This window comes from Acomys russatus, chromosome 23 (genome assembly GCF_903995435.1).
Source record: "Acomys russatus chromosome 23, mAcoRus1.1, whole genome shotgun sequence".
NCBI classification, from domain to species: domain Eukaryota; kingdom Metazoa; phylum Chordata; class Mammalia; order Rodentia; family Muridae; genus Acomys; species Acomys russatus.
This window is the reverse complement of record NC_067159.1, coordinates 11,660,735-11,688,114: the sequence shown is the minus strand read 5'-3', so window position 1 is coordinate 11,688,114 and position 27,380 is coordinate 11,660,735. Positions and strand designations below refer to the sequence as shown.

General features: G+C 45.5%; 1 protein-coding gene across 1 annotated transcript in view; it reads left to right on the top strand.

The window, feature by feature from the left end:
* Window positions 1-15,104: 15,104 nt before the first annotated feature.
* Window positions 15,105-27,380, top strand: part of Stxbp3 (syntaxin binding protein 3) — a 44,516-nt gene continuing 32,240 nt past the window's right edge. The window contains exons 1-3 of the mRNA XM_051165668.1: window positions 15,105-15,274; window positions 25,148-25,197; window positions 25,580-25,661. Coding sequence (XP_051021625.1) covers window positions 15,226-15,274; window positions 25,148-25,197; window positions 25,580-25,661 — 181 coding nt within the window. The 5' untranslated portion in view covers window positions 15,105-15,225. The remainder of the gene's footprint in view (window positions 15,275-25,147; window positions 25,198-25,579; window positions 25,662-27,380) is intronic.

The window sequence follows — 27,380 nt, the reverse complement described above, 5'->3', positions numbered from 1 at the left end:
AAATTCCTCATCCAGTCAGGAGTGTGAGCTCAGAGATACTTGGAAGATTGACATATTGAAGCATTGGTTTGGTCAGTGTGGTTAGTGAGGCAGGCACTTCTGGTCACGCTGAACAGGTTTCGTAGCCCACTTCCCTCTTGCTTGCTGTGAGGTGATACAAAACCCAGCATCCCCCAACAGCGACACCAGTAAAGCCTGCACATATGATGCATCTTGTGTGTGTTCTCTCCCCTGCCCCTGCAGTGATTTACAGAGGGAAGAGGACCGACGCGGCGAGCCCCAGGTAGAACCAGACACTGCGAGAGGTGAGCAGTGAGATGTAGCTCCGTTTGGTTCTACAGCAAACCTTTCCTTCCGTTTAAAAAATGCTTCTCACTTCTCTTGCAGAGTTCCTGTGCTGTAAATGAGCAGCGATAAAAACAAACTGTTAGAACATAAAATGCCCGTAGGGTAGGAAAATTTCCTTTGGCCTTTACAGGAGTAATGTGCACTCTGTTTTGAGTGGGCAAGGTCAAGCGTGTCATCCGCTGCAGAGAAGATGAAGATGAGCTGCGAGGAGAAGATTCTATAGAGGAAGGATCCGTGGAGTCCCCTGGAAGGCTGCCAGTGTGACTCAGCCCCCTGTCACAGCCCGGAAGCGCGCATAAAAGCTCCGTTTAGCAGGCTTCACATAGGGACACGCCACAGGATATTGCCCACCCCCACCCCGTGTAGCCCAGGTTGGCCTTGAAGTCTCAATCCTTCTGCCTCAGTTTCCCAGAGTGCTTAGGACTACAGGTATGCGCCAGTATGTTCCATCCTAGACTTTAACACGTCCTGTCCATGAGCGTCTCTCCAAGACAGGTCTCTGTTTGGACTTTTTGGCTTGAGTCTATAGCAGCAGCTGCTAGGGCAACGTGTGGTAACAGATGCCCTGGGCACAAGTTCCTAGGGGAAGCTGAGCTGCCTGCAGACTTCACTGAGTCAGAGCGCCATGTGAGCAGACATCTGCCAGAGCCTCTGGGAAAACAGAACTGCAGGCCTGTGGCTGCGAAGACTGTCATCACGCGGAGTGAGTGAAGACCACAATTGGAGCGGCAGCCAAGGGCAAAGCGTCTCAGACTGTGGCAGACTGATATACACACATCTTTTCAGGGGCTCGTCAATCTTGTAGCCTGTTCTCCACACTCCGCTCCCGTGATAATGTCCTCTCCATGGCTGGAGAGGGAAAACAGCGACATATAACACAAACCTGCTTCACCTAGAACCGTGTTTATCTATCGAATGCCAGAAACCTAATTGTAAAATAGTATGAATAAGATTTGTGTCACACGTGCCTGTAGGGTCTGCAGGGATGGTTCAGTGGTTAAGAGCACAAGCTATTCTTGCAGAGGACCTGGGTTCCGTTCCCAGCCCTCACATGACAGCTTACGAACATCTGTTACTCTGGTGGTGGCGGGGGGGTGGGATGGGGGGGCGCATACCCTTTTCTCGTCTCCTAGAGCATCAGACACACAAATGGTGCATAGACACTTGCAGGAAAAATTCTCATACTAGTAATAAATAAGTAAAAAATAAATAAAATTTTAAAGCATGGCTATAGCGTTAAGGATGTGTGTGCTTGGAAGCAACTATAAAATACTGCCCCCAAAGAACTGGAGCATGAAGTTAGGCATGGAGCCAGCAGAGAGGAGAGCAAACTTTCCCTCCTGCATCGCCTCTCCATGGAAACCAGTCGAAATCTTTCTGTTTGTGAGACTGACCAGAAAGCCAAGTATGAGGGCACGTGCTGGTAATCTCCACACTCAGGAGTCTGAGGCAGGAAGATGATGAATTCAAGGCCAGCTTGGCACACATACTGAAATGTCTCAACACACAAACAAATCAGGGATGGGAAAACATGTTACCGATAAAGAGATTTTTATATGGGGGCTGGAGAGATGGCTCAGCGGTTAAGACCACTGACTGCTCTTCCAAAGGTCCTGAGTTCAATTCCCAGCAACCACATGGTGGCTCACAACCATCTATAATGAGATCTGGTGCCCTCTTCTGGCCTGCAGGTGTACACACAGGCAGAGCACTGTATGTATAATAAATAAATAAATCTTTAAAAAAAGGAGAGATTTTTATAATATCAAATATCTATTTTTTTAAAGATTTATTTATTTATTATTATGTATACAGTGCTGTGCCTTCATGTACACCTGTACATCAGAAGAGGGCATTATATTACATTATAGATGGTTGTGAACCACACCATGTGGTTGCTGGGAATTGAACTCAGGACCTTTGGAAGAACAGGTGGCGCTCTTAACCACTGAGCCATCTCTCCAGCCCCAAATATCTACTTTTAAAAGATTTATTTTTATTTTATGTGTATGACTGTTTTCCCTGAATGTATGTCTGTGCGCCACGTGCATGCCTGTAGAAACCAGAAGAGAGCACCAGATCCCTTGGGGCTGGAGTTAGGAGTGATTGTGAGCGTCCATGCAGGTCCGGGGAATAGAACCCAGGTCCTCTGCAAGAGCGGCCAGTGCTCTTAGCCACTGAGCCATCTCTCCGGCCTCCTTTTACTCACCTTTACAATTCACATATGTACGTTTTGCACACTGAACACTCACCTACCACTTCCCTACTACCCAGCTCTACTCTCACCACTCTCCGCAAGCCTCTTTTGTGTTCGTGTCTGTTTTGTTCAGTGACCATCCAGATTTGCCAGGGCCATCTGTAGGACCTTAGGTTTGGAGTTATTGATGGGGGGCGGGGTGCACTCAGCAGAGGGAATACAACTAAAGACAGCACCCCTCTTCTCATAGGATCTACTGATAGTCAATGCTTCAGAGGTACAAGGTGGGGTCCCATGAGCCTCATGATAAAGAGATGGTTCCCCAAAGACAAGCAAGCCAGTCCTAAAAGTGGAGATCAATGCTTCAAGAGCACAAATGGAAGAGGGTTGTGTAGCCACAACTTTTTATTATCTTTATTCTCTTATTTTGGTTTCTTATGCTTCTTTCTCCCTTCTCCACCCCCAATCCCTTCCAACACCCCAACACCAGGTAGGAGAGAAAGAAGATTAGTGGGGAGAGGGGGCGTGGTTCTCTTTGGCTGCTTCCTGCTTTTAAGGGTCATTGGGTCCCTTGGGGACAAGTCCGATCTTTGTTTCAGGACACCTCCAACTTCTCATCAAACTGCATCAAGGGAGGAGCAGCAGCAGGCTTCTTTCTTGGAGCCTCTTGTCTCTTTTTCCCTGGACTCTGGCCTTTATTTCCTCTCCAGAGTCCTCAGCATTAAACTCTCTGCAGCTGGGAAAGAGCCCCTCTCAGAGCCCCTCTCATGAGGCAAACAGTCTGCTGCTGCAGACAATATGAATCATCCCCATATCCCACACCTGGGATTAAAGCAAAAAACATGTTTACATCATGTAACTGAGTTTTTAATGACACCCAAAACTTCCACTACAGCATTACGTTTTGTTCACTTGAAAAAAAAAAAATGGTTTTGCCAGTCGTGATAGTACACAGCTCTAATGCTAGCACTCAGGAGGCAAAGGTGGGTGGATCTCTGTGAGTTCAAGGCTAGTCTGGTCTACATAGGGAGCTCCGCACCAGCAAGAGCTAGGTCATGAGGCCTTGTCTCAAACAAACAAAAAAACAAGTCCCCACCAAAAAAAAACTTTTCATGTATTTTAATTGAGCAATTTTTTGTTAATGAACAGCATGAGCATCATTATGAAAATTTCACATCAATATTATTATACTTAGATCATATTCAGCTCCCATCACATCCCCCTTTTGTTTCTGAATACCATGGAGAGAACAGCAGTTTCTCATTTACGTTCCCAGCTGTCGTTCGGAGACTAAAATTAATTAGGTACGGGACCAGGCCTGGAGATAGTGGATTTTTTTTTTTTTTTTTCATGCTCACCAAAGGATTCTGCCTTGCGATTGCCTTGGTGAGTTCTTTCTTGAATTAAGATTTCAGTGACAGGAACCTGAGAAGACAGAGGAGATGTGTGGCCTTCAAGGAAAGACCAGTAAGATGCTCAGTGCTCAGAGGATATCCTGGTGGGGCAGCCGTGGTGGAAGAGAGGCGGGACCATATTCTGGGCTGTGTGGGATAGCAGCCGCGGGAGACTATGTAACAAATCAGTTGGCCACAAGGCCCCTTCAGAATGGTACCTCAGAAACTGGGTCTATGGCTGACTGGAAGAGACAAACAGCTTAGGCCAAACTGAAGGCCATTTCTGTTCTCAAAGATCAATGCAAGAAAATGGCCTCCTGTACCTCAGCTGTGTGTCTAGGCTATGGCGCGCTGGCCAGAATTCCACAAAAGGCAACGTGGTCCACACTGGGTGAGGGCAAAATTAATGTTTACTTATTTATTTTACTTAATATATGTGACACACAGACCACACACTGCAGGACAGCCTTCGGCATACTCATTTCACTTCCGTAAGAACCCCACAAGTTAGGTAAAACCCTCGTCCATGGAAGGAGGCCCGGAAAATTCAAGACATCACTCCCGTGCACGTGCCCGCTGGTGCAAACACTCTCATCAAGAGGGCAAATCAATATCCTGTTAATGAAGAATATTTCACTAGGTTGTTACGATAAGTTCATCAGTTGCCGGAGGAAAAAGACCAGCATGGGATAAAGGGAAACGGGATAAAGGGTGGGTTGGACCTGCTCTAATTCCAGGACCCCAAATTCAAGCTATTTTATCTAAAATTTTTTATGGCCTGTGCAGCTTTTCATCTCTGGCCAGTGTTGGGGTATTTTGCCTTCATTCTGCTGTGTCATATTCAAGGAATCTAAACTCAGTTGTTAATCTGTGTAGGAGAGCCAACTAGAGGAGACCTGGAGAAACAGCTCAGAGAAATTATGCAAAACTAGGGATCGTGGGAGGACTGACAATAGGAGCGAGAGAAGGGGTGAGTGCGATCTTGCAGCCGGAGAGTTCTGGTCCTAGCTCTTCCTGCGATCTTACAGGATGTGCCTAACCATCCTGAGCCTTACTTTCCTCATCTGTAAACCAGCAATAAAGATCGTCATCTTGCTGGGTGAGGTAAGGTTTTAGAAACGTGTCCGGGGGCCGAGGAGATACCTCGGTTGGTCAATAATTTGCTGAGTAAGCACAAGGACTTGAGTTTGGATCAAATACTGGACAAAGTTGCCTATGGTGGTGTGTGCCCGTAACCTCAGTCCTGGGGCCATGGCAACATGGCCAGTGCTGAGATAGTGGGCCAGTCTGTCTACTCCAAATAAGTGAGCTCCAGTGAGAGACCCTACCTGACAAAATAAAAGTAGAAGCCAGGCATGGTGGCACATGCCTTTAATCCCAGCACTCAGGGAGGCAGAGGCAGGAGGATCTCTGTGAGTTCAAAGCCAGCCTGATCTACAAAGCGAATCAAGCACAGCCAGGGCTCTGTGTAACAGAGAAACCCTGTCTCAAAAACAAAAACAAAAAAAACAAAAAAACCCCAAAAAATTAAAAATTAAAATATGAAGGTGGAGAAGTAAGTGAAGAAGGTACCTGATATTGGCCTATGGATTGTGCGTGTACACACACACACACACACTCTTCTCAACATACAAAGAGTGTATCACACACAGGTGCAATGCAACTGGACTGAACCCACACTGTTAGTAAGAATCAGACCTAAATTTGTACATGGTGGACTTGTATATGTGTGCAGCTAAGGCCTATACTTGACCCACTACTCCACAATGTCCCTCAGCCTTTAGGGACACGTGTAGCCACAGCTCCTTTTGACTATACTTCCAACTCTGCAGAGCATCTTGTGTCACTCCCTGACACTTAGCCTTTTAAGGAGGTATCCCCCTATCTCACTTCTTCCTCTTGGTTTGACCCCCAGGGGTAAGAAACTGCAGTAAGGTTTGCTCCGTTAGAACTTTTCTGGGTTTTTTGTTTGTTTGTTTGTTTTGCTTTGCTTTGAGACAGGGTTTCTCTGTGTAGCCCTGGCTGTCCTGGACTCACTTTGTAGACCAGGCTGGCCTTGAACTCACAGCGGTCCACCTGCCTCTGCCTCCTGAGTGCTAGGATTAAAGGTGTGAGCCACCATGCCCGGCAAACTCTTCCTTTTTTTCTTTTCTTTTTTTGGTTTTTCGAGGCAGGGTTTCTCTGTGTTAGCCTTGGTTATCCTGGGCTCACTTTGTAGACCAGGCTGGCCTCGAACTTACATCGATCCACCTGCCTCTGCCTCCCGAGTGCTGGGATTAAAGGCGTGCGCCACCATCACACCCAGCTTTTTAGGACTTTTCTTATGGGTTAAGCTCCACCTTAGTATACATACTAAGCAGAATTTTCTTTGAATTTGAAAAGGAAGTGGGCAGTGTGGTGTATATGCAAAACTGTGTAAAATTGAGTCAAGTTAAAAGAAGTTTAAAGGGAGCGAAGGCCCCAACCTCGATTGCCATGTAAACCTCAAACAGAAGAAGCACTCTTGTCAGTTTTTTCCACTCCTTCTGCCTTTGTTTTCTGTGTAGAGCAAGCTGAACCTTTTCCTCGCTGCAGCACAGGCCATGGACCCTTGGCAGCTAATGACATCAAGACTTCCTTATTTCCATGGGTTGCTTGAGGATAAAGGACATAATCCACTTTGTTTGGTGCTTGGTGTACCCTAGGCACTCAGTATTAAACATTGTTGGCAGCAGTACGTGCTGACCGCGCTTCCACTGTGTGACCAGCGTTAATCTCTGAAACTATTGACTCAGAGCTCTCAACATCCTGTATGAAAGCCTATGCCTCAGCCAGCAACTGAGCTTATTGACTGCTTTGCTTTCAGGTCCTAAGACAACCACCTCAAGCAGGCTGATGCCTAAATTGTCTTAGTATGAGCTCAAATCATTTCCTGTTCATCAGCTTCCAACAATAATTTGTGGTCTTAAACATTGATAATCTTGTCCATGCATTTTTTTTTTTTTGCACAAACTTGTTGAATAACGGATTATTGTTTTCTTGGTTCATTTATTTATATTATGTCCCTAAGGCATTCACTTTTTTTGGGATTGGGAAGGGGCAAGGTCTTTGGTCCAGGTTGGCCTGGACCTAGGTGTATAGTCAAGGATGACCTTGAACTCCTGATCTTCCTGCTTTCTCGTCCATGTACTGGGGTTACAGAGATTTGGGTCACCACATTTGGCTTTAAAGCATTCAATTGTTCAGCCCTCTTTTGACTACTACAAGATACTGAGCAATCTGCCTGACTCCATTTTGAAGGCAGAAGCCATTTTCTTGTATTGTTAAAAGTAAGTTTCTAATTTCTGTAAGAGCTGAGTTTCTGTTTTAAGTTTCTGTTTCCTGGAACCTGACCTCTCCCAACTCATGACCTTGACTTGTTTTTTAGAATACTCTGACCTTCCTAATTAGTGACCATATAATGATGAATGAGGTGGGTTTTTTTTTTCTTTTTGTTTTTGAGATTTTTCTGTATTTCCTAACTGCTCTGCTGCCTCACTCTGTAAACCTGCTTTGCGACTACTCCTGATTTTACTCCTTAAAAGAGTCATGAGAAACAGATTCAGCACCTCTCTCTCTGTGTCTCTCTAACCTGACTTAGGAGACAGTTGCTGGCCAGCTCTCTGGACCACTCGAATAAATAAAACTTGCTTCAAATTTGGCTCAAAATTTGTGATAGTGTTCTTAGCCTCAACTGTTGGGATTAACATTTTCTGGAGGCCCCAGTGAGATAAAAACCACTCACCCAGTTCACTCTGGGAATCCAGGGCTAAAGAGGCCCCTCAGGAGGTGTGCATCTTGAGATGTTCCAAGGCGCCAAGGTGTGTTTTTAGTTTCCCGGTCTACCAGAGTGAACTGCCATGCTGAGAAAAGCAGCAAGCAGCAACAGAAACCTCCCCAGGTAAGTCATAGTAATTTTCCATGATATCCGGTTCTGTTGGGATCCTGATCTGGGATGAGGAGGGGGTCTCATGAGATCTAATACTCTTCCATCCAGGGCAAAAAGTGAGATGTTGCACCACCTATCCAGTCTGCTGTTGTGTCTTGTTTGTCTTCTCTTTGTACTTCTTGTCTTTGGTTTCGTTTTTACTGTCTCTATCTCTTGTATGTTCTGAGCTCTGTGTTAACTCATTTATCTTGGACTTGGGCGATTGAATGGTTATTTTGGTTAATAAAACTAGCAAACCTAACAGCCTTCTAGCCTACGTTCTGAAGGATTTTGACAAACTTTACCTCCCTATAGCCAAAGAGGATTACAACTATCCTCTCACCGTGAGTTGCCTCCAAACATGCTGTGAACCTGAATGGTCCATATTTGGGGTTGATTAGCCCTCCAGGAGGCACTTTTGATTATCATGTAGCCTGAGCGGTGGTAAGCCTGGCCACCCAGATCAGATTGGATAAATCCAGCCGAAGCAACTTCCAACCTGATCAACCTCCAGCCCTTGTGAGGGTTTGAATGATCCACAATAGGCCAGGTGGCCAAGCCCTGACTGTCAGCAGGCAGGCCCTTTGAAACATGCTCTGTGGGGCTCATAGGAGGAGTAATTCCTCCTGCCTCCATATAACGATTTTACCCTCAATCTCCACCTTTGCCATCCCAGTCCCCACCACCTCAGGCTCGCTCTGCTCCTCCATCCCTTTCAACCCCCTCCCTGACACCTGGTTCTTTCCTACCTCTCCCTGTCTTCTCTCCCCTAGCTCTTTCCTACCACCCATGCCCCCCCCCATCTTTTCTTTTCCCCACACCGCATTAGAGGGTCCTATATATCCCTCCTGACTCTGACTTCTCCTCCAACCCCGCTTTTGAGATAGTGTTGGACCCTAGAGTCCACTGGGGTAGTAGGGGGTCGTCGCGAGAGACCACTCAAGGACCACAGTATTGATGCAAAAGCACAAGGTTTATTGCTGACGCGCATCAGAGGCCTCAGTACTCACTCAGGAGTGAGGGAGGCGCACCCTGAGTCACTGTTACAGACTTTTTAAAGGCTAAAACCGGAAGGTTAGGAGGGGCTACGTGCCCTATGTTAGGATTGGCTCTGGTGGTCGCTAGGGGTGCTTGTCTAAATGTTATTGGCTATTGCCGGGGTCATTGGTCTTGGGGGCTATTCTTGGCAGGGAGGGGTGTTGGGGAGTTTCCAGAATTTCCAGATGGTACTTTTCTGAAAATTGTTTATCTTAGTTGAAATTGTTTATCTCGGTTGGCCACTTTGATCTCAGAAACTGAAGCTGAGCTGACCTTCAATTCTTTTTGGGTCATTTTCCCAAGCTTGCCTGGGTCACGTTCCCAGGCTGGCTGAGAGAGAGGGCCTTACAATAGCACCTCCCTCTGTCTTTACTGCCCTATGGTAGTTTCCTGGCAATCAATACCTGTGTGCCCCTTTCTCCACTACAGATCTCTATAACTGGAAGAACCAGAACCTCCCTTTTTATCATCACCCTCGATTCATCAATTTCTATAATTGATTCCATCTTTTTAAATCATCTCCCACACGGGATGACGGCCAGCAGATTCTCTATCCCCCTCTTTACTACTGAAGAGATGGAACAGATTCTCACAAAAGCAGCTGAGGCACTCTCCAGAACAGCTTCAGTGACTGATGGCCAGAGGGTAGAGACAACTCTGTCAAAATGGAGACCCCAGTGGGACTGCAACACAGAGGAAGGAGGAGGTCACTCAGTAAGCACCACCAGGTTCTCTTAGAAGGAATGAGATGGGCAGCCCAGAAGCCCACCGACCTATCTAAGGTAGCAGATGTGAAACAGAGCCCAGATGAATCGCCTTCAGCTTTCCTGGAACGCCTCCTGGCCGCCTACTGATTACCCACCCCTATAGATCCAAAGGACCTGGAATATCTCAAGGCAATTAACCTGGCTCTTGTTACTCAGGCAGCCCCTGACATTCATAGAAAGATGTAAGGGACAAATAGGTTTGCAGGAAAGAACAGGCCAGAACTTTTAGAAATATACCAGAAGGTGTCTGACATTCGAGACGGCAAACAAGATGGGGTGGACCACTGTGGCTGCACTGCAAGCTCCGCTCAATTTTAACTCTGCCCATGAACACCACAATAAAGAGAGGAAACCTTTACCAAAATGACCAGTGCACCTACAGCAAAGAAATAGGTTATTGGAAGAATGCATGACCGTGACGGAAACAGGTGGGTGTCCCCCCCTCCAAAAAAAAAAAAAAAAACCCAAGCCAATCCTAACTATGGAGCCAAGGCTAAGGCTCCTTCTAACGAGGCCCCCAGGAGCCTATAGTAACTTTCACCATTGGGGGGCCAACCTGGAAGTTTCCGGGGGACATGGATTTGGTATTATGGGAGCCCCTAGGACCCCTTACCAACCAGACAATGGGAATGGAAATACAGGAGGCAACAGGGGATATTAAAGAATAAATGGACCACTGACCAGGACAAGGATCTGTGGCTCATTCTTTCATCGTTATCCTTGAATGTCCTTACCTTTGCTAGGGCAGGACCTCCTGAACAAGCTCCAGGCAACAACAGCATTCTCAGGAGACACTCCTCGGCTGCACTTGGGAGTTCCTGCTAAGGCTTTAATTATAACCTGCCCAATAAGTGAGGAAAACCTGCTGCTCCAAACCTAAACTCATTCCCCCAGAAGGAGAATGGGAAAAGTTGTTAAGCCAGGACATTTCTACAGTTTGGGTACCACCCATCATAGTGCAACTAACATCTGGGGGAGGGGTGGAATGCTTAGAAGCCAGGGAAGGGACTAACGTTCATGCCAGGTGCCTCCTTGAAGCAGGCATACTTACTCCTTGCCAGCCAGTCTGGAATAACCCTTGCTGCTTGTTCAAAAGCCTGGAACTCGAGACTACTCACCGGTACAAGAGTTAAGGGAAGTGAACAAGTGGGTAGACGTCATTCACCTGATTGTTACAAATCCCTACAGTTTGCTCAGTCTGTTACCACGAGGACATAAAGGTTACACTATATTGAACCCAGAAGATGCATTCTTTTCCACCGCCACTCCACCCCATCAAAGGTAAGTCAGCCCAGCTCCCCATTTGAATGGGCTGATCCTGAGCTGGGGATATCAGGGCGACTCGTCTGGACAGACTGCCTTAGGGTTCAAAAACTCTCCCACCACCTTTGATGACGCAATCAGCCACGACTTAAGTCTCTTCAGTAGTGAGTACCCTGAGATAACCTTGCTTCAACATGTAAGTGATTTATTATTGGCTACTAAAGATGAGGAAGATTGAGAGCCACTCAAGGACTTTTGGAACCTCTTGCCCAGTTAGGCTATAGAATTTCTAGAAAGAAAGTCCAAATTTTCTTGCTCCAGATAACCTACTTGGGATATGAACTGAGAGAAAGGGAAAGACTACTGTCCCGGGGCCTGCATAGCGGCCATAATGCAAATTCTAGCTCCAACCAGCAAGAAACAAGTTAGGTAGTCTTTGGGAGCTGTTGGATATTGCTGCCATCCTTGGATACTTGAGTTTGCCGAAATTGCCAGACCCTTCTACTCTGCTGTGGCTGAGGCAACACCCCTTTGGAATGGACTGAGGAAAATGAACAGGCTTTAAGGACTTAAAAGAGAGCTGGTCGTGGTGGTGCATGCCTTTAATCCCAGCACTGAAATTCTTGTAAAAAGAAGTTGGCAAGCTCACAGTAGGCCAGATTCTAACTATAACAGTTCCACACTCTGAGCAAACCCTATGGAGGAATGCCATCAGCTAATGGATGTCAAATGCTGGTCTGACTCAGCACCAAGTCCTTCTTTTAGATAAGGAAAGACTGACCTTTGATAAATCTTCACCATCAATCCCATCACTAAACAAGGGACGACCCTGGGGAGTCCATCCATGCCTCCCTGGAGATGCTGGACATCAGCCAAGGTATGAGACCTGACCTCGCAGATGTTCCTCTCACCACCAGAGATACAGATCTCTACACAGATGGCAGCAGTTTCACTTAAGGAGGAACCAGATATCCAGGGGGTAGTGGTGGTCACAAACCAGAAGGTCATTTGGGCACAACCCTTGCCCAGGGGCACACCTGCTCAGAAAGAAGATATAATCGCTCTTACATGGACTTTAAAATGGGCTGAAAAAGCTGGGCAAGGTAGTGCATGCACTTGGGGAGGCAGAGGCAGGCGTATCTCTGTGAGTTCGAGGCCAGCCTGGTCTACAAGCGAGTCCAGGACAGTCAAGGTTACATGGAGAAACCCTGTCTGGAAAAAACAAAACAAAACAAACAAACAAACAAAACAAAACAAAACAAAACCCACCCCAAGCCCCAAAAGATGCCCTGAAGGAAAAAAGGTGAATATCTCCACAGATAGCCAAGATGCTTTTGTCATGGCTCGTGTTCATGGACAGATTTATAAACAGAGGGGTTTACTCACCTTGGAAGAAAAGAATATTAAATATAAGCACAATATTGTTCAGTTGCTGGAGGCTACCTGGCTTCCAACGGAGCTTGCCATAATACACTGGCCAGGATACCAAAAAGACAAAACTCCCAAACTCGGGGTAACAGCTATGCAGATCAAGTCACCAAAGAGACTGTGCTCGGGGGCACCCAAACTCCAGACCATCCTGGAATTATCTGCTGTTCCTGAACCCCGACTCTGCTCTCAGAAAGATGTTCCCAACTACGCTCCGCAAGAGATCAAGTCATATTCTGGCTTGGGAGCTCAGGAGAACCATAACGGTTGGCGGATCTTGACAGATGGAGGATTCTGCATGCCAAAGGTACTGGGGCCAACTGGCTAATTGCCTTGTCACCTAAGAAGATCTTAGCGCTCATCTCCCCTTACGTGGGGCGGGGGGGGGGGGGGCACGTAAACCATGTGACCAGGGAAACTGGCCTGGAGACAGAGTGAGGTCGAGACATGCCTAAACCCTGACAATCTCAATCCTGAGACTCACAGGTGTAAGGAATGCTTCCTACCCTCTGTTCTGTGCCTGTGTGCCCCAGTGCATGTAGTATTGTAAACCCCCGCCCCCCGCCGCAATCCTTGAGGTAGTCACATAGTCTAGCTCCTGGAATTCCTCTCCACACAAATGCAGCATTCCCAGCACCTCAGCCCCAGCCAATGATGTACGCTCACCCCCAAACTCCTACCCACGTCCCCAAGGTTTATAGAGCCATTATCCCTCCCAATAAAGCGAGCCGTATCACTGGGAAGGCTGTGTCGCTGGAAGGGCTGTATGGGAGACAACTTCTGACTGGCAACCTGGCTGAGACTGTTCTCCCCCTCCACTGGCCCTCTAATATTATTTCTGCTGCTTATTATAATCGGGTCCTGCACCTTCTGATGTGTTGCCAACTTGATCACCCATCAGATAAACAAGCAGACTCATTGCTGCTTGTCAACATTATTAAAAACAGTCCTCTATCAAGGATTTGACAGGGACACATAAGTCAAGCAGGGAATGAGGAACCTTCCTGACTCCATTTTGAAGGCAAGAGCCATTTTGCTGTGATTTTGTTTTGTTTTGTTTTGAGAGCTGAGGAGCAAACCCAGGGCCTTGCATTTGCTAGGCAAGCGCTCTACCATTGAACTAAATCCCTAACCACATTTTGTTGTATTGTTAAAAATACGTTTTCGGGACTAGAGAGATAGCTCAGAGGTCAAGAGCACTGACTGTTCTTCCAGAGGTTCAATTCCCAGCAACCACATGGTGGCTCACAACCATCTACAGCGTGATTTGATGCCCTCTTCTGGCCAACAGGCATAAATGCAGGCAGAGCATGGTACACATGATAAATTAAAAAAATGATCCCAGCACTTGGGAGGCAGACGCAGATGGATCGCTGTGAGTTCGAGGCCAGCCTGGTCTACAAAGCAAGTCCAGGACAGCCAAGGTTTCACAGAGAAACCCTGTCTTAGAACCCCTCCCCCTCCCCCCAGAAAAAAAGAAAGAAATAAAAAAGCACTCACCAACATGCATGGCTTAAAAATATAAAGTTTTCATTTACAATAAGAGCTGAGTTTCTGTTTTTGGAACCTGACCTGCCCCAATCCATGGCCTTGGTTTGTTTTTGAGAACACCCTGACCCTCCCTTATCAGTGACTACATAAAGATTTGCTGTTGTTGTTGTTGTTATGAGATTTTTCTGTACTCCCCAACTACCCCATTGTCTTGCTTCTGAGCATGCTTTGCAACTACTTGGCACTTTACTCCTTAAAAGGACGCCAGGAAAGGGGCCCTCAGCACATCTCCTTCTAACCCCTAGCTGGGCAGCTCTCTGGTGCACCTGAATAAAATAAAGCTTGCTTCCAATCTGGCTCAAAAATTGTGAGTGGTCTTATTCCCACGGGGTGGGATTAACAGTGTTAGAAATTGTGCTTTATAATTTAAATTATAAAATTCTTCAGGGGAAACAGAGGTGTTCTCTCTCTCTCTCTCTCTCTCTCTCTCTCTCTCTCTCTCTCTCTCTCTCTCTCTCTCCTAAAAGTCTAGCACAGTTCTGGACATAACTTATTGTATGTTACCTTATAGTTTAACGTAGTCAGTGATCTTGAAAAATGAGTAAAATGAACTTGGGGTGGGGGGGTAATTTTACATTTGATAGTTGAGCTGGTTTCTGAATAGATTAGTACGAATCGCTTTGCTAAATGAAACATTAGTTTGTAAAGCAAAAGGTCTCTACATTTGGGCCTGACAACTTAAGTTCCAACCCAAGACCCGCACTCTGGAAGATGAGGTCTTCTGATCTTCACGTGAGAGCCTTGGCATGCACACGTGTACACATACATACATACACACACACAAGCAAATGCAATTTATTTACTTATTTATTTTTCGAGATAGGTTTCTCTGTGTGTAGCCTTGGCTATCCCGAACTGACTTTTTAGACCAGGCTGGCCTCTCTCTGCCTGGGATTACAGGCGTGTGCCACCCCGCCCAGCTGCAAATGCAATTTTAAAATACAAAAAGAAAAGACCCCGTATATATAAATTCAAAATTGCACAAATTGTGTTAGTTCCCATCTTTGCTTTCTGATGCCAAACTGGACACTGAATTTTTGGGTTTTAGTAGGCTCCGCCAAAGGACGGCCGACGGCTCACCGAATTCCGCCCACACTACGCAGCCTCAATCCAAGCGAAGGCTCGACGCTTCCGTGCTGACGCGTGTGACGTCACCAGAGGGCGCGGTCCACGGAGGGGGAGGAGCCTTCCTTACCGCGAGGAGAAGGAACCTCCCCCAGCCCCAGTGCAGCTTGGAGGGCAAAGTAGGTTGCGAGTGGGAGGCGGTGGCAGCGGCTCCACGGCTTGGGGAAGATGGCGCCGCCAGCGACGGAGCGGGGGCTGAAGAGCGTCGTGTGGCGGAGTGAGTGCGGAGGGCTCAGGGCTGAGACAGGGAAGGGTCTGCCGCGCCGGGTCTTGTTTTCCCGCTGCAGCCCAGGAGCCTCTCCCGGAGCCGCACAGGCACTTGTTGCTTTGGGACCAAGTCCCTGGTAGGGCTCCTTCCGGCTTCTCGGGCGAGTCGGGTTTCGTGCCAGCACCAGGGATGGGCGGGGTGACCGGACGCGGCCTTCTCTCTGGCTTCGGCCGAGGCTCACCCTCGGCCCGGCTTGCTTTCCCTCCACGGTCCCTGGGCTGTCCCAGAACAGTTCTTCTCACACCTCCAGCCCCCACCCCCGCCACCCCCGCCACACCAGGCAGGGACGTCTCTCCACCGGACATAGACTGTGCTCTGTGTTTCTGTATCCCGCCCTCGTCCCTGCGTTTTCAGAGGGCCCCTTGGTGTCCCACATTAGTATTTAGCATCAAGGGTTTTACTACCATGCTTTTCAGTGTCTTGTCCTTTAAAAAGTGCAGACTTCGCTGTTCAACAGAGCCTTCTGCCCTTGTTCCTAGAAAAGAGGACTTGCTGTTAAAAAAAAAAAAAGTTCTTGAGAAAGGACCATTGGACTGCTAAAGTCTGTCTAGTGTCCATCCTTGGGTGGTCCGCCTCTTCACTGTTAACAGTTGGTCTGCTTGTTGGTTACTGGTGTTCTGCCGTATCAACCACGACTTTTATTAAAAATCACACTAAACCTAGGCCTGCCGGTCTATAGGAGCAATGAAAGCAGCAAACCGGAAGGACCGTCCTTGTTTGGCATCTCTGGCTTCTAAGTAATTATAGTCTAGTAGTGGAAACGGAGTAGCGTCTTCTTACTCCACTCGGTGAACAAGGAAAAGAGTAGAAATTAGTTAACAGAAGTCGTAGGGAATTCCTTGTGTAAAAACTAAAATCAAAATCAGTACAGGCATACTGTTTACCATATAGAAAGCACTAAACAGGTATATAAATAGGTTTTGTGGAGTACAAAATTATCCTTTCAAAATTTAGTTTGGGGACCACCAAGGTGGCTCAGTGGGTAAAGGTGCTTCTTGCCAAGCCTGAGGCCCTGAATTGGATCCCCAGGGACCCACGTGGTATGTAAGGAGAGAACTGACTTAGGCAGATAGTCTGTATTGACTCTCATACGAAAATGGGTGACAAATTTGTGTTGTATAAATTACTTCTGAGTTGTAATGACACTTTATTTCAGAGTTTATGAAAAAAAAAAAAAAGATACCATTACGCCAGCAATGCCAGTGTGAGTAGTGTGAAAACTAGGAAGAAGGAGAGTATAGACATAACAGAATTTCCCTCTTAGTATTATCTTGGGGTAACACCAGGCTCAGCAGATGGAGAGTAAATAGCAGACAGGCCCGATGGGAGGAAAAAGATACAAGGCTGTTAAATATTCTTTGGAACTTGTGTAATTAGAAACACAACCAAAAAACAAGGTAATAGTTACTCAATGTTTGTTGCACAAAGCATATATATTGAGGAGTTGCAGGAAGGGCTTGATTAAAAAATGAAAATTGCTCACATTTCCACAGGCTGGTGCATGGATGAGTGATGAACACATAAATGGATACATATCTTATTTTTTTCAATAAGCATAAGTAACATGCTGATATGTTTTATGCTACTGCATCTTGGAAACATGCTAAGTAAAAAGCCAGTTACAAAGGACTACATGGTATGACATCATCATGCATGTGAAAAAACATCCAGGACTACCAAATCCAGAGAAATCAGAGATTAATGTGTCCCAGGCTGGAGAGATAAGATTAAAGGGATGGGGTTTCTCTTTTGGTTTTTGTTATTGTTATTTTGCTTTGGTTTTAGTTTTTTGAGAACAGGTTCTTTTTGTTTTGTTTTCTGAGACAGGGTTTCTCTGTGTAGCCTTGCCTGTCCTGGACTCGCTTTGTAGACCAGGCTGGCCTCGAACTCACAGAGAGCCACTTGCCTCAACCTCCCAAGTGCTGGGATTAAAGACATGCGCCACCGCCGCTGTGCCGAGACAGGTTCTTGGTGTGTGTTCCTGGTTGTCCTGGAGCCATATAGTCTGGGCTGGCCTAGAGCTCCACCTGCCTCTGCCTCCTGAGGCCTGGAATTAAAGGCATGCACCACCACACAGAACTTTGTTTTGTTTTTGAAACAGGCTCTCATGTACCTTAGGCTGGCCTCAAACTCAACTTTGTATCCAAGGATGACCTTAAACTTGTGGTTTTTATGCCTTCACCTCCTGAGTGCTAGGATCAGTGGTGAATCCTACCACACCTGGTTTTATGTAATACTGGAGATTGGCCTCAAGGCCTTTTGCAAGAGTAAACATGATCATCTGAGCCACAAACATCCCCAGCCCCAAGGAATGAGGCCTTTTTTAGTGCAGGATAAATGTTCTGAAGACAGTTGTGGTAATGTAGTGATAGATGCATGGCATACTCGAAACCATTCCCAAGTACACTTTTGAGTAAGTGAATTCTGTTGGTTGCAGTTTGTTTTAATAATGCTATTAAAATGAACCCTGACAGAGCTATTAAATCTAAGCCTAAGGGTCAGGCATGGTGGTGCGTGCCTATAATTCTGCTGCTTAAGAGGTGGATGTCCAGGTATCAGTTCAGCTGTACAGAGTCCGAAGCCAGTCTAAACTTTGAGACCGTGCCTCAAATAAATAAATGAAATCTGTACCTAAGATTCACACCCAGCACAGAGTTAATGTTTGATCTGTCTGTGGCTTCTGTAATATGTAAACCTTAGGTTAGGATCTTATTTTATATACAGTCTATTGCATTAGTCTCCTAAGCACTCTGCAGAGCTCTTGCCTTTTCTTTCTTCCAGTCCATCCAGCAAATAGCTGCCAGGGTAAGCTTTTGCTAACACTGGCATGAAGACTTGCAGAGGCGCCAGTTGCCTAAAATCCATTTCAGTCTACTGTTGACTGTTAGCTAGCTCCAGTCTCCCTTGGTGTATGGTATTGATGCTCCCATGCCCGTACTGTTTACTCTCATTGCATTATTTTATCTTCCTACTTTATCTTGATGGCCTGTTCGTCTGACTTTTGATCCCTTTCCCTAATTCTTCACCTACTCAAATTTTAGCCTTCAAGTCTTAGTTCAAATGGACTGACTTTTTTATTTTCACTCACTCTCCTTTGTTTTAGCATTTAGTTTGCCCTTGTAGGACCTGCCTAAGAGGAGTCCCTTTGGCTTTGCTTTTTTGTTTCCTTTTGTTTTGTTTTCAGACAAGTCTCTTTAGCCTAGGCTAGCCTGGAATTTGCAGTAGTCCTCCTGCCTTCTGAATGCTGAGGTTACGGGCACGAGTTACCATTTAGTTAGGAGTCCATTGAGAGGCTCTTAGAGGGTAAGTCCACCGTGTGTGTGTGTGTGTGTGTGTGTGTGTGTGTGTGTGTGAGCTTGCATGTGCTCATGTGCAAATTCTAGTGCCCCGCGTGCATGCTTGCAGGGGCCAGAGGTCGATGTAAGATGTCTTCCTCTAATGCTCTCTGCCTTATGAGACAACGTCTCTCGCTGAACCTGGAGCTCCCTTGGCCTGGCTGGCTGTGAGGATCCACCTGTTCGTGCCTCTCCTTAGGCAGATGTACTCCACCTGACCTGACTCACAGCGTTTGATGGACCCAGACTTAGGTCCTTGTGCTCGGGGAAGGCCTGTTCCCAGCTGAGCCCTCATCAGCCTCCTAGGTCTCTAAGTCCTTTTGTCCCCAGCAGTGTGCGACGTGGGGATGGATTTTGTCTTAAATAAATGACTCCTGTTCTTGCCTCGAAGACCCCATTTGCACAGCATTGAATTCTTGGGAAAGTTCCCAGTGCTCTTCAGGCTTGTGTTCAAGTGGGGACTAATAGATCATAAAGAAGAAAACCAAGATCAGTCCAGTTTCTGATGAAACAGGGAGAGAGGCTACATTAAATTGGAGGATCAGGAAAAGGCTATCTGATTAGGAGACACATCGTGGACCTAAACCTCAAGAGGGGATCGTCCATTAGGAACTACCTTAAAACTCCATTTTTAAAAAAAGGAGAGGATGGTTCAGTGGATAAGGGGCCTGTGTCTCAGCGCGAGTACCTAGTCTGACTCTCTAGTACTCACATAAAAGTCAGGCGTGGCAGTGTAGTCAGCTAGTCTAGTCAAATGGATGAGCTTGCTCAGTGAGAGACCTTGTGTCAAGAAGTAAGGCTGAGAGTGATGAGGAAGGCATGAGTGTTGCTGTGTAGCCTCCTTGCACATGTGCACACAGTGAATTCTTGCATACACCACATACAGTACAAAGCATTTCCTATTTTGGAGAGAAATGGCATTTAAAATTCAGTTAAGTGTAATGTAAGTTATATTAATGTTAAGTATACAGTGAGATGGTAATTTTGCTCATGTAACTGCCACCCAAGTCAATCTGTAGACCGTTTCCAAGCACTCAGGATTTCCCAGTGCACGTCCTCTCTTCACCCTTGGAGTGAGCCATATTCTCACTTATGTTATCATCCAATAATTTACAATGTGTTTTCTCACCTTTACACTCAGGTTTAAGTGAGACTCCTCTGCACTTGCCATTAGATTCTCACATGCATACATACACTATTTTTTTGCTTTTGTATTTGTATTTTCCAGTGTGTGTGGGGGGGCAGGGGGAGAGAAGCGGAGTGGGGGTGGGAGAAGGTGTGGAGGAGTAGGGCGGGGTTGGAAACTAAACCCAGAGTCTTTCACGTGTTAGGGAAGAAGGACTCTAGCACTGGGATACAGCCCAGCTTTGTATTTAGTTCTCTTATTTAGTCCTAGTTCTCATAAGTTCCGGTTTTATATACTTTTTGAACTAAACATATATAAGTGGAGAAAATACCAGCCAGGTTTAATGTATAGAGAATGCCTAAAATTGATAAATAAAAGATTATGGCCCAATAGAAAAATGAGCAGAGGAAATAAAGAGGCAGCCCACAGGTGAGGTAGTCTGGTTTGACTTGGAGAAATGCACATTAAGACCAGTTATCCCCTTTAGCCCATCACATTGATGGAATCCGGTGACTGATTTCATGTTGCAATTGGAAAGCTTCTTGGTGGGAATATGGTTCATTACAGCTTGTTGAGAAAGCTGCTGATGACAGTAAGACAGGAGATAGTACTATGTCAGCAATCCCACCATAGGCCTTTCCATAAGTAGAAGTGATATAAATATACATGCATACTTTCTCAGAAGATTTTTAAACTATATTTTAAAAATATATATTTTGTGTGCATACATGTATGCCTGTACACATACTATGGCACATGTGTGGAAGTCACAAGACAATCTGCAGTATGCATGGGTCTCAGGGATTGAACTCAGGTCATCAGGTATGACAGCAGTCACCTTTACCCACTGAGCCTTCTTACCCACCCATACTTAACAGAATCTTTTCTTTTTTTTTTTAAGACAGTTTCTCTATGTAGCCTTGGCTGCTCTGGAACTTGCTCTGTAGACCAAGCTGGCCTCAAATTCATAGAGACTTACCCGTCTCTGCTTCCTGAGTGCTGAGATTAAAGGCGTGAACCACCACCGCCTAGCTCTTGTTTTGTTTTTTCTTTTAATATTTTTATTTTAAGTATATGTGTGTTTTGCCTGCATGCATGTAAGTGCACTGCATGCTTGCTTGGAGCCTCTGGAAGTCAGAAGGCGGTGCTAAGTTCCCAGGAACTTAACAGATAGTTATAAATTCCACGTCAGTGCTGGTAACTGAACCTGGGGCCTCTGGAAGAATAGTAAGCACACTTAACTGCTGTTCCATCGCTCTACCTCTATTTAAAGATCCCCCAGGCAGTAGTGTAATAGCAAAAATGGAAACAAAATGGCAGCCCGGTACATAGGAGGACAGTTGAGTAAATATGATATGTCTGTATTTTTTTTAGTTACTGAAAAAGTTACTAAAAAGAATGTTATCTTTATTTGTTTGATTTACTTATTTCTTTGACTTATTTATGCGGCAACTATCCATGATGCATCTTTAACAGAGAGGGCAGTAACAGAATAATATGTATATGCCAAACCCTTTAAAATAATAATAATTTGATTATTAAAACCAGAACAAAGTCATAAAAGGAGAGGGGATACGCACTTGAGCAATTAACTGAAGTAGGAGCCAGTAAGACTGTAGTGAGGCCATGTTGGTACAGGAGAGAAGGTTAGAAGGTGCAAAAGGAAGGAAAGAGATGGTGAGAGAAGTAGTGAGTTAAGGAGCTGCAGTCATCCTAACGTGACGTTCTGGTCCAGGAGACTAAGTGCTGACGTTGCTGTCTGTTGGTGAAGAGAAGGAAGGGAGGTTAGAGTTGCCGTGATTCCAAGTGCTATCTAGCTGTGGCATAGGCATTTGGAGATGGCTGTGACTAAGAAACTAACAGTAAAGCTACAGAAACGAAGGCTAGAGCAGTTTTTATGGAAGTGTGTCTACTTGAAGTGTGCCATGCTTAAACCTGCATTGTGTGACTGAATGAGGCCCAGGAGAGCTGGTCTGTAGGACTGCTGAAACTGACGTGACGGATGAAGCTTCAGTGGTGAGCGTAGTCTCTGCGGACGAGTGTGGAGTGGGCAGAGCAGAGGGAGAGGAGTTGAGTCCATATGCAGTTGCTGAAGGAAAGGCTCCGTGCTTTTCATTGACTGGTGCATACAGGAAGCTCTGTCATAGCCGATGACGTTTCTTTCCACCCGACTCTCAGGGCTACCTGTGGTCCTGTCACTTTTGATGAATGCTTCTGATCTCTCCATCCACAGCTCAGTTATTAATTATTTACTTTTAAGATGTTAACATTGACCGTGTCTTTAGCATCTCAGGCTGCACTCTCTACACAGTAAAACTATGATGCAAACTGGCTAAGATAACAGAATTATATTTAAAGTATAATTGAAGTAAATGAAATTAATTGTAATATGTTTTATTTAATCTGACATATTCCAAATATTTTATGCGATGTGAGAATTTACATGGTAAGGGGGAAAATTCATAGGATATTTTGTATTTCTCTTTTTTAAAACTTCTAAGTCTTTCTCTATTCCTTTTGTTTTGGTGCCAGGGATCACACCAGGCCTTCAGATCTGCTAAGCGTGTGTTCTGACATCGAGTCACAGCCCAGCTCTCTCTATATTGTTACTTTCTTTCTTATGGAACTTTGCATGTTTCAAATGATTTTGCTTTGATTTTGTTTTGTGAAGCTAGGTTTCATTCTGAGGCCTGGGCAAGGCTGGACCTCAAAGTCACCCTCCTGCTCAGCCTCCCGGGTACCAGAATGCCACAGGCATGAAGGGCGCCATGGTCACATGGGCCTAGTTCCTGTCTTCTAGGGCAGTAAGGTATAAAGTTTCAAAGACTACTGATGTGCCCTCTGCTCCAGCAGCACTGGCTTCCTAGAGAAGTACAGAGGAACCGTGAGACCATGCAGCACCTTCAGTTTTTGCTTTGCTGCGTACAGTGGGGCTGGTTCACCAAGGGGAGTAGTCATCTGATCTCTGCCTTAAAATGGCCTCCATGTTTGCCTGGTGTGCCCCAGAAACCTTTGCTTTGTGATGTAATTACAAGTTACAAAGGTAAATACTCTATGGCTTTTTTATCGTTATTCCCCTATAACATAATCTACATATTAGGCAAAATATAATTGTCTTTACTGATCGATCTCTCTCTCTCTCTCTCTCTCTCTCTCTCGGGGTGTGGGGGGTGTGCACCTATGTGCATGGGTAGAGCCCAGAGGTTGACATCAGGTGTCTTCCTCCATGGTTCTCCACCTTATTTTTGGAGGCAGGTTCTCTCATCCAGGCTGGCCCTGAGCTCCAGGATCTCCTTGGTTCTTTCCCACCCTCCTCGCAGCACGTGGGTACAGACTCCCCCACAGCTGGGGGCAATGCTGGGAATCAGAACCAGTTCCTTGTGCTTGCACAGCACTCATTCTACTGACTGAGCTGTCTCCTGGGTTTCCGTTGTTCTGTTGTGTTGTGTTTACGTTTGGTTTGAGATAGGACTTCATGTAGCTCAGGCTGGCCTCCAGCTTTATGTAGCTGATGATAATCTTGAACCCCTGATTCGAGTGCCATGTCACCACACTCAACTTTCAACTGATATTTCTTAACACTTCAAAAATATTCCTGATTATAAAACTCAGATCATAAGTTAGAAAATTCCAGTTGTTGACTGTATGTGTAAGATAGCGCAGTGCAGGCACACACAGGCCACAGTGTGCCTGTGGGGGTCAGAGGACAACTTCAGGGAGTTGGTTCTCTCATTCCACCACAGAATCTGGGGCTGGACAAGCACCTTTACCCACTAAGCCATCTCGTCAGCCCCAGAGCACAGCTTTTGTGATGAGTGCTGACTGTTTTTCCTTGGAACACTTGTAGCAGTAGATGTGTTATCTTCCCTTCTTACTAACCAGTTCTCCAAGTCTTCAGATGCTGATGGGATATTCCACAACTCAGTTTAATGCTAATGCTACTTAGAGCCATAGCCTGCTCTCCCACTCGGGGCCATGCTTCCTCATGCCCGGCTGTCTGTGTGCTGCCTTCCCTCTCAGGTTTAGTAATTCACGGCTTGCAACTAGTAAAATACTTCCTGTTACCAGGGGTCCTGTTGTTGTTGTTGGTTTGTTTTGTTTTTGTTGTTGTTTCTAAAACATACTAATCAACAGCCAGATAATGTAAACAGGCTGAGGTGGAGAAAGGTTTGGGTCGCTGGGGTTTTCCTCCCCGGGGAGCCACACCTGGGAGCATTCAATGACTCAGTGCGTGGGTTATGGACGCTTCATTATGTAGGCCTACCTGATGAACTCTTTGGCCTCTGGTAATTGAACAGTCTCTAGTCTCTGTTGCCTGCCTCCTTAGAAGTCACAGCTTCCTGTCACCAGCACGCCATAGAGTCTCTGTCACATAAGAAATTTCAAGGATTTTAGATTTATAAGGAACTAGAAACATAGGCCAAATTTAAAAAAAATATATGTATTTTTACTTTAAATTGTGTGGATGCTTGTGTGGGTATATATACAAAAGCAGGGTTGTCTGTGGAGGCTGGAGGAGGGCTTGAGTTACAGCGGGACGGGAGTCACCCTTCCATGCTCCCAACCACTGACCGTCTCTCCAGCCCCCCAGACACTAATTATGTTGCAGTAATGCCTGCTGTAGATCATTAGAATTGGCCCCCCCCTTTTTAAACATGGTGTCAAAATGTGATGGTAGATTAACCAAAAGCATTTACTGAAGACATATATGCTTAAAAACAGAAAAGCTTGAACGAATTAGAATTGGGCATGGAGGTGCATGCCTATAATCCAAACATTTGGGGGGTAGAAGCAGGAGGGAGGGGCTCCACGGTCATCTGGGAAGGATGTCAGATGCCCCGAAGCTGAAGTTACGGGCTTCAGATTATGAGCTGCCCGGTGTGGGTGCTCAGAACTGAAACCAGGTCCTTTGTGAAAACACTAAGTGTTCTGAACCCCCGAGCCATCTCCCTAGCCCCAGCCTATGTGTATTCTCTAACAAGAAAGCAAAGGAGGATCAAGTGTTTATGTAGACTCTATTGTCAGATGTAATTTAGCCACAAGCCAGTTAGTTAAGGGTTTTCCTTTGGGTTATTTCTTTCTTAATACTTAAGAAAGAAGGAGAATGTAAATCACATAGTAACTTCGGAAATATTTTCTGGACATGTTCATACACTTATGTGTGAGAATATATTACAGTTGAAGTGTGTAGGTGAGGTATTGAATATAGTTGTGTTTTACTTACAGCTGAAGGGGCAGTGTTTATGCAGTGTAACACATTCCAAGTTGCAGTTTTTCTGGGAGGTTTAGAACTTTTTACGTAAGTCTTACATTTCTAGTTGTTGCTTTAGATCAGTAAGCGATTTTCTTTTTTCTTTACAGAGATAAAAACAGCCGTGTTCGACGACTGCAGGAAAGAAGGCGAATGGAAGGTACAAGCTGTGTAATCCGCTCCTCTGTGGAGGGCGTGTAGGCTTCGGCATGTTGTGCCCAGGCTGCCCCATGGGGCACAGGCCTAGAACTTCACCTCCAGGCCCCACGTCTGCACACTGCTTTATGGCAATAATTCTGTACATGACATTTTCGGAAACTTCGATGTTAGACGTTAGATGTACTTAAAATGAACAAGTTCTGCTTCAAAATAGAAATATTTCTATTTCTTTACCTGTATGAAATATTAGCATGCATGTGTATTGAGAAAGTAAGCTGCGAAATTATGCAATCTAAAAGAGAAATTACTAAATTCCTGTTTTTTGTTAATTCTTGACAATCACATGTTTATTTATGCGCTTTCTTAATTTACTTTGTTTTAAGATAATGCTGTTGGATGAATTTACCACTAAGCTTTTGTCATCATGCTGCAAAATGACAGACCTCCTGGAAGAGGGCATAACTGGTGAGTGCTGCCACTCCTCAGAACACTTGGCATCAGGGTGTGAGTTTAGAGTGTGGAAACTTTTCAGCTGCTTTCAAGGTTGTTTTCTTTTTCTTTCTTTTTTTTCTTTAGATTTATTTATTTATTATGTATGCAGTGTTCTGCCTGTATGTATGCCGGAAAAGGGCACCAGATCTCATTATAGATGCTTGTGAGCCACCGTGTGGTTGCTAGGAATGGAACTCGGGACCTTTGGAAGCGCAGTCAGGGCTCTTCACTGCTGAGCCATCTCTCCAGCCCCTCAAGGGCGTTTTCTCTTTTAGGCCTCCAGCCATAACAGATTTGTCACTCCTCAGTTGTGAGGCATGCAAGTAAATCCAGTACTCTCCACAAACCCTGACTGCATAGTGCTTGTGCTCTGATATTTATGAACACAGTGACCTGCGACCTGTTGCACGTCCAGTTCATGTTTGCTACATAGTAGCATGTTTTTAAAAAGAAGTACAAATTTTTTATTTTTAAATTTTATCACATTTTTATTAGAGTATGTGTGAGAGAATGTGTGTTGCACGTGTGGAAGTCACACCACCTGGAGCAGTCAGTTCTGTCTGTCCACTATGGAGTCCTAGGGACTGAACTTAGGACAGCAGACTTGGCTCTAGGTGCCTTTACTCGCTGAGTCATCTCATGTCCCCAAGAATTATTAGGTAAGCAATGTGACTTGTTCAAATTCCGTTAGACTGTTCTGATAGAGATCAGATGAGAACCGTTTGATAAAGGTGAGAGTACTATGGGATTGCAGAGCTAGTACGCACTGTTGTAGGGGACCTGGGTTCTTTTCTAGACCATTGCTTCTTACTATATGTCCTTTGTTTTGTTTGGTGTGTGTGTGTGTGTGTGTGTGTGTGTGTGTGTGTGTGTGTGTGTGTGTGTGTGTTGAGGGAGTTATTTTGTTGGGAGACAGGGTCTTAGGTAGCTCAGGGTGTCCTTGAACTCCTGATATTCAAGGAAAAGATTCTGTGGCCAGTAAGCGTGGAAAATAGTATTCAGCAAGGCAAACAAAGCAAGCTCCTGACATGCCATTGCATGTATAGGTTCCCTGCATAGCAGGGATCCCGGGGCCGTCGCTTTCCAGGCTTACTTGACCACAGGTAAGACTTACAACACTCTGGATGATCTTGACATCCCGTAAGTCACCTAGGCTTGCTCTGTGGGCTCAGCCATTGTGTTTAACTGTCACTCCCCAAGTTTCAAATGGGTTTTCCCATTTTCAGCTGCTTTCAAGGTTGTTTTCTTTTTCTTTCTTTTTTTTCTTTGGATTTATTTATTTATTATGTATGCAGTGTTCTGCCTGTATGTATGCCGGAAAAGGGCACCAGATCTCATTATAGATGCTTGTGAGCCACCATGAAACTTGGCATTGACTATTCAGTGGTCAGATTTTCTCTTGTCATGCCAGTCGATCATTTGTAAAAATAATCAGTATTGTCTTAGCTTCTAAAGAAATAGAGGAGAGCACCTAGCATGCTGGTACATACCCGTGGCCCCAGGATTAGAGAGGCAAGAGGACCAAGGCCATTCTTGGCTACACAGCAAGTTAGAGGGACATCTAGGCTACACCAGACCCTTGGGGGAGAATGAGCTCCTCCAAAATAGATGAGAGATAAGATGGAGTAAAACCTTTTTAAAACTTGGAATTCAATCATTCCTGTCACAATAGAAGACCCGCTTTTAAATTCA